The following is a 16,031-nucleotide window of genomic DNA, read 5'->3' on the forward strand; positions in this document are numbered from 1 at the left end:
AAAGGAAATTGTACCATAACAATGGAAGAAGTCCATAATTGGACTTATTTTTAAGAAGGGGAACAAGACTAACTGTGGTAACTTTCGTTGAACTTCGCTTTTGCTGACGTCGTACAAAATTTTGTCCAATATTCTTTTGAGAAGAATAACTCCGTACGTAGATGAAGTTATTGGGGATCATCAGTGTGGTTTTAGGCGTAATAGATGGACTATTGATCAATTTTTTTGTATTCGACAGATATTAGAGAAAAAATGAGAGTATAAGGGTACAGTATATCAGTTATTCATAGATTTCAAAAAGGCATATGACTCGATTAAGAGAGAAGTTTTGTGTAATATTCTTATTGAATTTGGTATTCCCAAGAAACTAGTTCGATTAATTAAAATGTGTCTCAGTGAAACTTACATCAGAGTTCGTATAGGCCATTTTCTATCTGATGCTTTTCCAATTCACTGCGGGCTAAAGCAGGGAGATGCACTATCACCTTTACTTTTCAACTTCGCTCTAGAATATTCTATTAGGTAAGTTCAGGATAAGAGACAGGATTTGGAATTGAACGGGTTACATCAGCTTCTTGTCTATGCGAGTGATGTGGATATGTTAGAATAAAATCCACAAACGATTAGGGAAAAGACGGAAATTTTACTGGAAGCAAGTAAAGCGATAGGTTTGGAACTAAATCCCGAAAAGACAAAATATATGATTATGTCTCTTGACCAGAATATTGTACGGAATGGAAACATAAAAATTGGAGATTTGTCCTTCGAAGAGGTGGAACAATTCAGATATCTTGGAGCAACAGTAACAAATACAAATGACACTCGGGAGGAAATTAAACAGAGAATAAATATGGGAAATGTCTGTTATTATAAGGTTGAGAAGCTTTTGTCATCTAGTCTTCTGTCAAAAAATCTGAAAGTTAGAATTTATAAAACAGTTATATTACCAGTTGTTTTGTATGGTTGTGAAACTGGGACTCTCACTTTGAGAGAGGAACAGAGATTAAGGGTGCTTGAGAATAAGGTTCTTAGGAAAATATTTGCGGCTAACAGGGATGAAGTTATAGTAGAATGGAGAAAGTTACACAACGCAGAACTACACGCATTGTATTCTTCACCTGACATAATTAGGAACATTAAATCCAGACCTTTGAGATTGGCAGGGCATGTAGCACGTATGGGCGAATCCAAAAATGCATATAGTGTGTTAGATGGGAGACCGGAGGGAGAAAGACCTTTTGTGAGGCCGAGACATAGATGGGAGGATAATATTAAAATGGATTTGAGGGAGATGAGATATGATGATAGAGACTGGCTTAATCTTGCATAGAATAGGGATCGATGGCGGGCTTATGTGAGGGCGGAAATGAACCTGCGGATTCCTTAAAAGCCATTTGTAATGTAAGTAAGTAAGTAAGGTAACATATCAAGTCAATGCGAACAAGTTTTATCAAATTAGTTTTTTGATATGTCCAATAGTTTTGAGAATACGAAATGTAAGGTGTTGCAATGCCGCAAAACGTAGCAGTGTTTCTTGAGGTCATTGCTCTGCAGTGGGGGTGAGTGTGACTGCAAGCATCCACACCGCAAGACTTGCAAGAGGAGTCTAAAAAAAAAGGCTCATCAGATATGTTTCGATCAAATTACTGTAGATCAGAACATAAAGTACTAAATTAATTAATTACGCAAATTGTCTGATTTTTAACATTCTTTATTATGCTATAACCTCTTTAACTCTAAATTTAATATTATGAAACTTATTTAACGTTCACAGTATGTGTCGGTTTCTTTGCTTCTTACGTAATTACAAAATCTTAAAGACTGTACATTCTTATAAAACAAAACTATTTCCATTAAAGATTCCTTTACATTTAATGAAAACTCAAAATAACATTATTACGAATACACATTCTGTAACTCAATCTCCATTTAAGTTATTATCTTTAAATAAATTAAAAATATATTAATTTAGAAAAGAAATTAAGTTTACAGTAATGCTAAATAATGTATCAAGTTTTACGTATGTACAGTAATTTGATCGAAACGTATCTGATAAGACGTGTTTGTCTGCATTCTCCTCTCGCAAGTCTTGCTGAGTGACTCATCCCAACTGCAGAGCAATGACCTCAAAGAGCAGTGCTACTCTTTGCAGCGTCGCAACACGTTACATTTCGTATTCTCACAACTATTGGACGTATATAAAGATTGATTTGATAAAATTTGTTCTCATTGATTTGATCTATTATCTCTGTGAATTAATGTAATAGTCTCCTTTCCACTCTGTACACAGAAATTCGAATTCGCATTTCGGCGAGATTAAATGGAATTTGCTAGAAATAAAGACGGAACTGGAACAGGACTTCTTGTAGCACTTCCATATGCTGTCACAATTTTAAAATTTCTCCATAAGTTATTTATACGGTACATAAGTTCATGTATTCCTCGCCCTGAAACGTTAATCTCTCCAGTAATCTTGGTCCATATCTTCTCGTCCTTAAAAATGTCTATTCTTCATACTCATCTGATTCCACATACCCATGGATTGAGAGGTCGACGACACTTCTCCTCAGTGGATTGCAATTTTTTAATTTACGCATCCCTATCACTATTTCGGAACATAATATTCACTACCATTACTCATTGACCAAATAAGATATCGGAATTTTCGTACTTGCTTAGTCACAAAGTCATCGAACGGCAAAATATGTTCCGGCATAATAGGCTATGCTAATAGTAGCAGGTAAGCTTGCCCAAACATTAGAATAAAGCAAGGCCATCAGTTGACATCAGTGGCTTCATACCGAAAGTCACCACATGGTCTGATGTTTTTTGTTTGTATGTTATTGTAATTTCGTCAAATAATTTACGAAAAGAAATTTAAAACTTCTAGGCATCTGCACCGCGTCAAGGAGGAATCTATCTCCCTCTATCCTTGAGAAGGTCAGATTACACATATGTTTTGCGTCATTCTAATCAACGAGAAAGCGTGAAATTCTAGAATCGTCTTTTTATTTCTGAAAATACGATATCATTATCATGTCCTTCACGTGTTAGACCCTAGTGGATCCGTTACGGTCTCATGCCAGAGTTTTCGTGATCTTCCCAAATTTCTTCATTCTCTTGGTACATAGGCAAGAATTTGTCTACTCCATTTAGCGCGATCCATCTTTTCGACATGTTTCTTCAACTGAAGTCTATATTGTTGAACAAAATTAGCTATAGGATCTATTTTTACTTCTTTCAGCATGTCTTCATTTTTACGGTGTTCGAGCAATGAACATCCCGCTGTCCGTCTCATAAACCTCATTTCAGCTGATGTTAGCCTTTTCTCATCAGCATTTCTGATTTTCCATGTCTCGTTCCTGTAAGTCAGAACTGATCGAGCTAGTGTTTATAGACTTTTAGCCTTGTATGTTTTTTATCTTGGGAGTGTTTGAAGACGGTGTTGATTACTCCAGTGATTTTTATAAATTTAAATATTTTGCTTGCAATATCTTCAGCAGTAATATAAGATAAATTATCGCTTATGCCAGTCATGTACCCTTGGCTTGGCCTTTCGAGGGCATCTTTGTTCAATTATGCGTCCTACATATATGCGATGGTTATCAATGTCCGACAGGGTAGTATTCGTCAATTCCTTGCTGAGATGTGGGTCATTCTCCTCATTTCCTAATAGATCCAGGTCCCATCCGCATACGAATAGCGTGAAATGTCCTGTAGGCCCGGAGCCCCAAGTCCTCCCTGCATCGGAAACCCGTACCATCCCCAAGTTTTCACCCCAACTATTTTTACTATTGCAGATGACAGATGAAATGAGGGTACGCTGGAGAGTGTTGGTGGAATGACAGAGGGAAAAGAAAGTACCCCGAGAAAAACTCTCTGCAACATTTGTTCATCACAAATTCCATCAATCCTTACTTGTATCGTTACGAGTACGCGAACAACGCCTGCTGCATGATGTCTGAAAGTATCGTACAGTGGTGCACTGTCATTATTACTAGTGAATTGTCATTCATTAGTATAGTATATTGTATAGTATACATATTTATTTAACCTGGTAGAGATATGGCCATTAGGCTTCTCTTCCAGGGACGTATATTGCGGATGTTCAAGGTGTGCGCTGGACACTCTGTAAATTCGGTAATCTCATTTTTTATTTTAAGATGTTTTATATAATGCAACAATAATTTTAATTTATCACAATTGAAATGCGTGGTAATCTCATTGGAAGTTGACGTACAAAGTTCAAGACTAATTTTAATTCATTACCATTTAAATATTTTAAATGCCTGCTGGTTGAATGTGCACACCATCCCCAGAACGGCTTTCGTTTTATAACATACGCTCTGCCTGACGAAGTGGGATGAGTTCTGGTCTGGTTGTCCTGTCCGTACAAAAGAAATCCCCTGCTGAGAGTTACTGCTATAATTCTCTGCGCGCGCAAGGTTGCATGGTGGGGATACTCGCTTCTCTCAAGCTCGCAGGTCGTCCTGTATACAGGCAGCTCAACTTGTCAATAGCGTTACAAAATATTGTGTTTGACGTGTGTGTTTACTGTTTGTGTGAGTGACTTTACTGTGTTTAGGTTTTACTAGGGTTCATAGTTGTGTGCCAGCGCAGGTGAACAATTTAAATTACTTATTTAATGATAAAAGCATCACTTGCAAATGTACACTGTAAAAGATCTTTTGCAAAAGCCATTCTCTTCTCGCCCACTAGGAGAGAAATTACATATAGTCAATAAGGGTAGACCTACCCCGCCACTTCCGAATTTAGTGCAACATTATAAAACATAAAGCGAACAATAAACTAGACATTTTTTATTTCACAATATGAAATTGTAGAATAGTTGGCGGGTTGTGGAACTTCAAACAGGTTATTTTGCTGGCCATGGTTATTGTTTGTTCATAAATAATGCAATTTTGAATAACGTTATTTGTAGTTGCCTCCTTTCTCCGGAATTTGCAGGGCAGTCATTGAAACAAGGTGATTAATTTTTAAGAAGTTGTGGTGCAAGTACTTTGAATAATATTTAAATGTAATTTTCTTTTAATTTTATGTCATTTTTCCTTTAGTTTAAGGGCATTTTAATGATCATTTTAAGTAGATTTTTAGGTCATCAATATCCGCCCCATAGTTATTATTTATAAATAATACTAAATTATATATTAAAAATGGCAGTTAATGTTGACTCGATATTTCACTTAGGCCTATAATAATTGTGCGAGATAGACCAACTATATATTTTTAACAGAACACCCAAACTCCAGGTTCAGCATACGCCACTGTTCTCTTCCCCTCTACCAGGGGATTACAACTATAATATTAGTATTTGATATTAAATTTACAATTTACAATTACAATAAAATTCAAAGTACTAAAAGATTACCTGATTAATAAAGCCTAGACAAGTGATTATAGAAGTTAAGAACAAAGAAAGATTTTTTTTTACTGAAGTACAAATTAAACGTAGGATAGTAAAATTATATGTGATGAAATTACCGGATATTGAAATATTTTGTGATAGAATAAGATAACTATTTACAAGAAGCCATGTCTGAACGAGTCTCAATTACTGACCAAGTACCTAGTTAGTTTGCGTTTGAATTCAATTTTATTTCGACAGTCCCTGATGCTATCAGTAGCGAATTTCAGAGTCCTGGTGGGGCTAATGTGAAAGAGGGTGAGTATGAGGAGATGCGATGGGATGGTGTTAGTATTGTTTCATGGCGAGAGCGTGTGTTCAGATTATAGTGGGAAGAAAGATAAGTGCAGCGAGACGACAGATACGAAGGAAAGGAGGCGTTGACGATTTCGAAGAGAAGAAGAAGAAGTGAATGTAAGTTTCTTCTTTTATCTAATTTAAAGCAACCTATTGCTTCCAGGGATGGGGTAATATGATCATATTTGCGAACATTGCTTACAAAACGTACACACAAATTATGAGCACGTCGAAGTTTCGTTTTGTTAGCGATGGAAAGATCAGTCAGTAAATGTCGGCAGTCAAAATAGGGCAGTACAAGCGTCTACACAAAGGGACTTTTTTAAGTAAGAGGGAAGATGAACATTTATCCTTTTTAGCATATGGATAATAGAACATAATTTTCTGCAAGTTCATGTCTAGGAAAATATTACATGTTGTGACTTAATTTGAGGATATAAATGAAATTAAAAACGAAGTTCTTATTTATGTGCTGTAATATTTCTGTTAATTTATCGATATATTATACAATTTAAAATGTTCGAATAAACTGTACTTTCTCTACAATAGAAAATTAATTATATAATAAAATAATAAAAATATAACTGTACAATTTACATAGCAATAATATAGAAATATGTTATATGGGAACAAGTGAATAAGTCGGTGCATGAAGATCTAATTTAAAATAATTAAATGAAAGCATATTTCATTAATTAAAGTGTTCTATTTAGGTATTTTAGTATCACAAATAAAAATCCAGATTTTTGTGATTTACTTACAAAATAGTGTTAATACGCAAAAAAGTGAATATAATAATTACAAGTAGCATGTGTATAGATCTATAAATGAAACAGAAATAAATTTACTCAAGCAATTGAAGGGTTCAGAGCCATAGTGGGCCAAGCGCCATTTATTAAAAACACAGAAAGCAAGGGCTAAAGTTAAGTGAATACCATAGTTTAATGAAGATTGACGTATTATTTAGTTTGAATGTGTATACTTTATATTAATTGCTATATGTTTCCATTGAATGATGGTGATAACTTCGTTTTAACTCTTGTTTTATACGGTTTTAGTAAATGGCGCTTGGCCCACTATGGTTCTGAACCCTTCAATTTTACTATGCAAAGAAAGTCAGATTTTTGTGATTCAATTATATATCGATTTAATATGGAAATAAGTAACCCTTGTGTAGAAAAGCGGTGAGAAATAAATAAAAGGAAATCATTTACTTGGGTTATTGGACTATACAAAGCAATTTCTTATTTTAGGGATCGTTTGTGAATGAATGAATGAATGAATGAATGAATGAATGAATGAATGAATGAATGAATGAATGAATGAATGAATGAATGAATGAATGAATGAATGAATGGATGGATGGATGGATGGATGGATGGATGAATTAATGAATGAATGAATGAATAAATAATTCAATGAGTAAATATGTACCTGAGTAACTAAGTAAATAAATAAAAATAAATATGTAAATAAATGCATGTACAATAGAAGAAAATAGCTATACGAATGAAAACACATAAATATTCAGGGATGGGACAATGAGAAGCGTGAAAGGTTGAAGAACGTGTTACCGGAAAAGGCAAAAAATAAAGTAAAATGAAAAATTAAAATTAAAAGTGGCCTACTTCGGTAATTCAGCAACGAGAAGAACAACAGATGTTAGTAGTATACTAAAAATTTTAAAATGAATAAGGAAATAAGTAGGCAATAATTAAGTATACAATAGCTATTCATTGATTCATTCAGTGTTTCTGTCCGAAGACAGGTTCTTCACTGCAAACTCAGCATTCTTCAATCGTCCCACTTTCCTCTTTACATAAATAAATAACTACATAAATAAATGAAAACATAAAGAAATAATGGAAAGATAAATCCACTTTGATGACGGATCTCCAGATTCACTTACGACAGGCGTCTCCGCAGGGCATTGCGTGACCAGAGTCTTCTCTATGAACTCTCGCTGGCTTCTGAAGTGGTTCTCCAGCGCCTCCGTGCGCTGCTCGTCCTGGAAGGCGATGTTGATGAGGGTGCCTTCTATCTTCTTGAGCAGCAGGTCGGCGTCTCCCGTGAACAGTCTGACCCCGCGGCGCGTGTCCTGGCAACAGGAGAGCATTTGCTCGAACGTGCCCATCTGGTCCTCCCACAGCGCTGCCGTCGTGTTGCTGATGGTGCGTACGGCTTCTTCCATCGCCTCCAGCGCGCGTGCCGTCTTCTTGTGTGGCGACGTCAGTCGTTTCCACAACCTGCGCAGGGGCGGGGCAAAAACAAGAGTGATAGCGCCACAATCGAAGCATTAATACATAATATATATAAAGCAAACTTCTGGCTGGATGGCGTATGTGTCCGCTTTCCACATCGGAGGTCAGGATACAAATCTCGGTCATTGTAAATGGAATTTGTGATGAATAAAGACAGTGCTGAGCTGGCTTATGTTATTTCTGATGACTCTCTTTTCTACTTCCATCACCTTACATTTTTTCATTCAATAATACCCAAAAATTAAATAATGCAACATTAAAAACACTTTAAATTATCCCAATAATTACTCGTGACCAACAAGAAGTGCCCATAATCCCCTTTGTACTATTATCCGTAGGAATTATTCCAAAAACAACACACTGAAACAAATTTAAAATCGACCAACTTGTGAAATAGCCCGTCGTACCCTAAATTTAAGCGGGTAATAGAAAAAAACAAATTTGTTATTATGACTGTTACTACAAACCACTACGAAGATGAAAAAGTCATACGATGAGTGATAAATATTCGTGTTTCTTGATGATGATGATGATGATGATGATGATGATGATGATGATGATGATGATGATGATGATGATGATAATAATAATAATAATAATAATAACGAAGCAAATAAGATAAATTATCGGCAACAGAAATGGATTTTTGGTGTCGAGCCTCCAGAACCTCAAGAAGAGAAAAAATTAAAAATGAAGTTATTTGGCAAAAAATGGGAATCGAACACACAATTTTGAATGACATCTCAACAAATCAGTTGAGAAAGTATGTGCATGTGCAAAGGAAGAATGGAGACAGACTTCCCAGAAGTGTGTTCGAATGGATAAGACTGATACCAGAAGAAAGAAGGAAAAAGGAAGACCAAGAACTGTTTGGCAAGATGGGATAACAGCAGAAACCAAAGAAGCAGCAGATGGAAGGGATAAGAGAGAATATGGATTGTCATAGTCTAATAGACGAAAATAGCTGATAATAGAGAATTGGAGGACAAAATTAGCTTTTAGTGGAAGAAAATAATATATTGTAGAATATTTTCATAATAAATAGAATATTATTAACATATTTACAAACGTTCAAACAAAAACCTGAAAAAAGCCTCAACCAGACAACTTGTCCCAATCAGGATTCTGCTTTCTTCTGTTTCTTTCTTTTGCCAATGCAATATTTTCTACGCAATCTCCAGATTTCACAACCCTTTTGATGAGTATATTTTACTTCTTCCCTCTCTCCGGTGGTACCCAGATCAGCGATTGTTTAGGCAATCTACCATTGTTCATACGTTGAACATGTCCGTACCATTTCAGCCGTTTGGTATCTATCTCTCCCATTATGCTATTTTCATTTTTATTATTTCACTAGACGTACCCGTGCGCTCCGCTGCACCCGTTAGAAATAAAAATAAAGTAATTACATAATTAAAATAGGACATTTGATCCAGGGAACATTCGTGTTTGATAGAAGGATAAATCGTTTAATATGTTACTTAATTTAAATTGTATTTAAAATATTAAAATGCGATCATTTTGATCCAGAGACCACTCATTTGGTGCAATGAAAATGTTGCTTAATTGTTATTACCAATTATTTTTGGAAAAGAGAAAATTAACAGAAAAATTTTGGCTACAGATTTATTATTATGTTTATATTATATTATATTATATTATATTATATTATATTATATTATATTATATTATATTATATTATATTATATTATATTATATTATATTATATTATGAAAAAGTGTGTTGATAACGGATGTACTCGAATTAGAAAGTTTTTAATTTGTTGTGGGAGCTCTTGAATCTCAGGAGGAACAACTTTTACAACAGCGCAACATAATCTGCTTGGCTCATAACCCAATTTTTTTGCATTGCATTTATTGCATATGTATTTTATGTATTTTAACACGATTCAATTAAGCATAGTTAAAATTTGAATTATAAACTAATGGATTGCTAAGCTAACGTACTATTACTGCATACTAAATCAATACACTCTCGTATGTTCGTTAATTCTCTGAGATAAAAATGAATATGTTCATAAACATTATTTTCAGAAATACAGGAAATGAATATACAGAATAACCTATCAAGTTTTCTGTGCATAGGAAGCTATTTTAAACTTACCTGTCCTCAATTCACTCACAAGTTACTGTAATAACATTATAGCATTATGTCCATCCAGAGAAACTACACTTTCCAATGATGAAATAATAATTAATTATACAAATCGGTTAATTTAGCTTCCGATATTACCATACAAACACAGAAACATTGTCTGTAGGCTATGTTTCATAGCTTTCGATTGTTGTGTCCAAGGCCCCTTATAGACGAAGTCATTTGTTTTTTATTTCAATACACCGCCTTAGATGGCAGTTATTTTAATTTTAAAACTCATTTATCTCATTAAATATCAGTCCTATCAAACTTTTTCAGAGAATAAAACTTATCAGAAATCATTTTTAAAGAAACTTTTGTTATGTAACATATTTCACAAAAATCAATAATAAGCGAGATATTTCGATTTATTTAATTCAGGCCCCCTTATAACCCCCCTTTTAAATAACGTATTTTGAATGCCATATAGCCTAAAATCTAAGTTACAACGAACTTAATTTATATTCCAATTTTCATCGAAATCGGTTCAGCCATTATCGCGTGAAAAGGTAACAAACATACAGACAGACAGACAGACATACAAACAAAAATTTCAAAAAAGCGATTTTCGGTTTCAGTGTGGTTAATTATATATGTTAGGACCAATTATTTTTGGAAAATCGAAAATTACCAGAAAAATTTCGGCTACAGATTTATTATTAGTATAGATTTCTAATTTTATCACGTCCAGATGTTCCTAAGAATCTTCTTAGAAAGTTCATCTCTATTATTTCAATTTTCTTTTTCAATGTTCTTGGAATTTGCTAAACGTCTGAAGCATAAAACAAAATGTCTTATTATAGTGTTAAGTATTTGAAGTTTTCTATTTTTTGTTATATCTTTACACCAGATTATACAATTTAAAGCATTTATTGCTTTACGGGATTGAGTGATTCGTTCTTGTATTTCTTTGTTATGTGTACCATCAATGCCAATTTTAAATCCCAAATATTTAAATTCAGTAACTGGTTTTATGTAATTTTCCTCATCTATTTGAAGATTTCTTGGTATATTTCCTATACATACGAGGCCTGTGTAAAAAGTATCCGACCTTTAGCCAGAAAAAATATTTCAAATACCTGACGGGGTTGGGACCCTAATCCCCTTCAAAGTAGGCCTCTTGTGCTTGCACACACTTAGCCCACCGATCCTTCCACTGCCGGAAATACCTCTGGAAGTCTCCTTTTGGAATGGTGTTCAGCTCCGTCGTCGCGTTCCGCATTATCTCTTCTCTACTCTCAAAACGGGATCCTTTCAGTGGTGTCTTCAATTTTGGAAACAACCAGAAGTCGCAAGGAGCCAGGTCTGGAGAGTAGGGAGGTTGGCGAACGTTTGTAATTCCATGTTTGGCCAAGAAAGTGTGGATCAATTGGGATGAATGTGCGGGGACGTTGTCGTGATGCAAGTGCCAGTTGTTCGCCGTCCACATGTCTGGTCTTTTGCGCTGAACTGCATCACGGAGTCGCCGGAAAACATCGTGATAGTACTCCTTTATCACCGTTTGTCCTTCCGGTGCGTATTCGTGATGCACAATTCCATGGACATCAAAGAAAACAGTCAGCATCACCTTGATTTTTCTTCGCACCTGCCATGCTTTCTTCGGCCTTGGAGACTCGGGATGCTTCCATTGCGACGACTGTCTTTTTGTTTCTGGGTCGTACCCGTACACCCATGACTCATCTCCAGTTATCACGGTGTTCAGAAACCCAGGATCAGTGTTGGCGGTGTCCAGAAGGTCCTGTGCAATGTCACGACGGAGGTCTTTTTGTTCCGGGGACAACAACTTTGACACGAATTTCGCAGCCACTCGGTTCATGTTCAAATCATCACGCAAAATTGCATGTGCAGAATCTTTACTCACTCCAACCTCTTCGGCAATCTCCTGCATGGTCAAACGACGATCTGCCATCACCAAATTTCGCACCCTCTCAACAACAGCTGCACTCCGAGCAGTTTGGGGCCTGCCACAACGCTGCTCACTCTCCGCTGATGTGCGGCCATCTTTGAATCGGTTGAACCACTCCTTAATTTGTGTTACACCCATCGCATCTTCCCCAAACACCTGCTGAATCTTACGAATTGTTTGACTTTGAGAATCACCAAGCTTTTGACAAAATTTGATGCAGTATCTTTGCTCAATTCGTTCAGTCATCTTGCGAGAAAACTAAATCCGACAAACACTTAGAACAGCACCTTACTTGGCGACCACCAGCCAGTGACTGGCACAAGCGAATGCGGTGAAAAAATTCAAGCATGCGCATTACGGTTCCTCCTTCCACCGTGCACAGTGGCGCCACCTTAGAGTCACTACTTTGCGCGGGAAAATTTAAGGTCGGATACATTTTAGACAGGCCTCGTATATATTATGTTTTATCTATATTGATTTATAGGCCTCATTTACAACATTGTTCTTTTGATTTACGTGCCAGATATTGAATGCCATCTATTCTTGCGCAATAATAATAAAATAAAATAATAAATACCTATACCACGTTGTTCGCAGACGACCAAGTAATATTTAACAATTCAGAGGATGAATTATAAACGTTAGTTTCAGAATTAAACAAACAAGTAATATAACATGAAAATCTCCGTAACAGAAAAGAAAGAAATGCCTTTTGTAGGAACAGACCACATAACAGGTAAAGTAACTATTAACAATGAACCGATAGGACAGGTGAGCAATTTCTATTGCCTGGGATTAAATATTTCCTACTGTCAAAGGAAGAGAATAACAAGAAACTGAATAGATTCTGTATCATCATGTGTCGAATATTACAAAAGATACTAAAAATAAGACTTTGAAAACCACACAACTATTTTATAAAAGTATGGCGGTACCAATGTCGATATAACGCAAGAAGAAACTAAACTAGTAACAGATCCGATATAAGAAAGATCGATAACGCTGAAATGAAATTCGTGTGTTCACAGGTGGGACTTCACTGGACAAGAAACATGATCACAATATAAAAGATAAATTGAAAATATTTAACCTAATGAATAAAATACAAAATTAAAAAGTGAACTGGTATGAACATACACAAAGAATGTCACCAAATAAAATACCACACACTTTACTTCGTTGTATATCTAAAGGAAGACATATTGGCCGTCCATTAACAATGTGGAAGAATTCATTCTCTTGAAGTGGAAATAGGTCAGGAAGCAAATTTAGAACAATAGATGTTGAATTAGACAAAGACTATCTTAAGAGGACACTCAACTTAAAAATTGGAGAAAAAGTGTCATAGAAATGAAAAATTGAATTTCTACACTAATTTACGTGACAGAACTAAATCAATATGCAGAATTCTTCCCCTATTCATTGAGAAGGCACAGTCAAATGCACAAAGCCAAAAAATAAAAAATGAGATTTCAATTAATGATTGATTAAAAATTGAAATATTTTTTATTTTGAAAAGTATTGGATCTAATGAGCTGGGATTTTGCATGTTACTTTCTATGTGTATATTAAACTTTTTCTCCAAATTTGAAAAAGATTGGTCAAATAGGAAAAAAGTTCCAAAATATAGTTGAGTGTCCCCTTAATCTTCAGTAATAGAATTTGGAATTCCGTTCACAACAAATTTAAAGGAAACGGAAAATTTTAAAACTACATAATACCAAAATTAGGCATTAAAATAACGGCAATCAAGGACATGTAGAATTTAGTTAAGCAAGGACAATACCAATAACGTATTATATCAGCAAAACGAACAGTACCTTGTACCTTTACCTAACACATCAAGAATTTTATTATGAGTCCCGGAAGGACTTACAATAATTCAAAGAGCTACAGTGCTCCACACAAGTTACTCCTTGTGGAACTTGTTAGCAATTCAACAGATGAACTTCTTCTGGTCGTCTGTTATTTTTCTAATAAAGGCTGCATAAAATTAATAATAATAATAATAATAACAATATAATAACCATCATCATCATCATCATTACCGTGGTCATGGCGCAAAACCACAGCCTAGGACAATGTCAAGAATGGAAGACACAAAATAAAAAAGATGAACAACACCATACAACCTGGTAGAGGAGAAGAGAAGACCTAATAGCCTTATCTCTACCAGGTTATAAATAAATAAGTAAACAAGTAAATAAGTAAGTAAAAATAAATACTAAATACAGACATTCGGATATACCCACGGACCTGGCGATCGGCATAGACAGAATATTATCTTATTCCTTCATGAGAGATTTCTTCTCTGTTATGGAGGAGAGGCCCGAAAGCTAGCATAGCAGCCTCGGTTGGGCTTATTTTGTCTTATTCGCTCCTATCGTAGGAATGATATTTGAAGTCCAACCGGTCGTGCTCTTGTAGATATCGTGACTCAGCTATCGATTCAACTTCTACACTGGCGTTCAAAGATATCTGACCAAGAATTTTCTGATCGTGCAAGCGAACTACCTAACCACGGGATAAGCCAGGGAGAAAAAATATAACAAATCGACACACTTTGAAATAGTTCCGCTAATTCTCAATAGGTGACACTTACCATACTCTCTTCTGTCATAGCTTTACGTCAAAGAAAACTAACCCCTGAAATCGGTATTTATTCCTAATGCAAATTAAAGAATTTGAAGTCATCATTTAAATAATATACTTCTGCATCTCTAAAATATTTAAATACATAAAATAATAGAGTGGTAACAATTTATTATTTATTTTTTATTATTTATTATTTTGTTATTTTTTTAATTTTTTAATTAAATAATTAACTTATTAATTAATTAATTAATTTATTTATTTATTTATTTTTATTTATTTTTTATTTATTCATAACAAACTCTACTAACTACTAAGAAAGGTTGGGGGTGTTTCAAGAAGTGCAATATGCCGTAAGCAACTTCATTATTCTACCTGTCGTTATTCAGTATATTCAGTATTGTACAGTCAGAGCACACAACATTGTGCAAATTGACAAAGCCAGTAATAAAAATTAAACAACAAAAATATAAAATTAATTCAAAAACTCTCAACAACGTTGACATTAAAAAACTCATGGACTTATGGATTCTAGCTGTAGGGCCTACTTCGAAACCATCCGCGGGTGCATTTTGGGCATGTAAGATCATGTGCGCCATCTATTAGTACGAGTAATAACTAATGAAGTCATACTTACACGAAACAAATTATGAATTACTATCGATTAGTAGGGGTCTGGTATCATTGAATCGTTTGAATGAGAGTGTATATCTTTACGATTCCGATGGAGTCCCACTGCAATGCCCTCCACGCCCTTCAAAGCGTACTGCGGCTTTCTGAGGCTGATGCAGTCTGTACGCCAGTCACAATACTACGTCACACCGGCACCGTTTTGAGTAGAGCTATTGCAATGATGATAATGGATATTGAAATGTAAAGTGACGGTAGAATGATGGAGGGAATGGGAGAAAAAACCTCACATTACGTGTGTGAGATCGAACTTTGTTCTCTTTTTAAGAAAAATAGTCAGGTAACTGAGAAAGATACGGTACGGCCATATCCACATGTTCGTCGTCGACAACATATCATCTTCGTAGGATTATAATCTGTCTACAACATAACTTCATTTGTAAGTTGCTGGATACAATTAAAATGATTTTTTTAGAAATCCATTTTAAACACTAGACTATCCAAAGCTGATTTAACGATACGATAGCAACGTGGTAATGGTCAAATGACGACGAGAAGAACGGTACTTATAAGGGAAGTCTACTCTCAACCTCCTTATTAACCCCAATTTTCATTTTAATAGAACCTTGGTTTCTCCTTTTATGAAAAGATGCCGCTAACTGACAGTTAAATAAGATGCAGAATCACCGCCGTCACAACTCTCATATTAATCTTCCGTGGCAGAACTTCATATGTATATTCCGCAATATAATTATTGCAATAATTA

General features: G+C 35.1%; 1 protein-coding gene across 1 annotated transcript in view; it reads right to left on the reverse strand.

Moving 5' to 3' along the window:
• Nucleotides 1–16,031, reverse strand: part of LOC138698001 (uncharacterized) — a 210,155-nt gene that overhangs the window by 54,956 nt on the left and 139,168 nt on the right. Inside the window, exon 6 of the mRNA XM_069823669.1 lies at nt 7,632–7,968. Coding sequence (XP_069679770.1) covers nt 7,632–7,968 — 337 coding nt within the window. The remainder of the gene's footprint in view (nt 1–7,631; nt 7,969–16,031) is intronic.

The sequence above is a fragment of the Periplaneta americana genome, chromosome 4 (genome assembly GCF_040183065.1).
Source record: "Periplaneta americana isolate PAMFEO1 chromosome 4, P.americana_PAMFEO1_priV1, whole genome shotgun sequence".
NCBI classification, from domain to species: Eukaryota; Metazoa; Arthropoda; class Insecta; order Blattodea; family Blattidae; genus Periplaneta; species Periplaneta americana.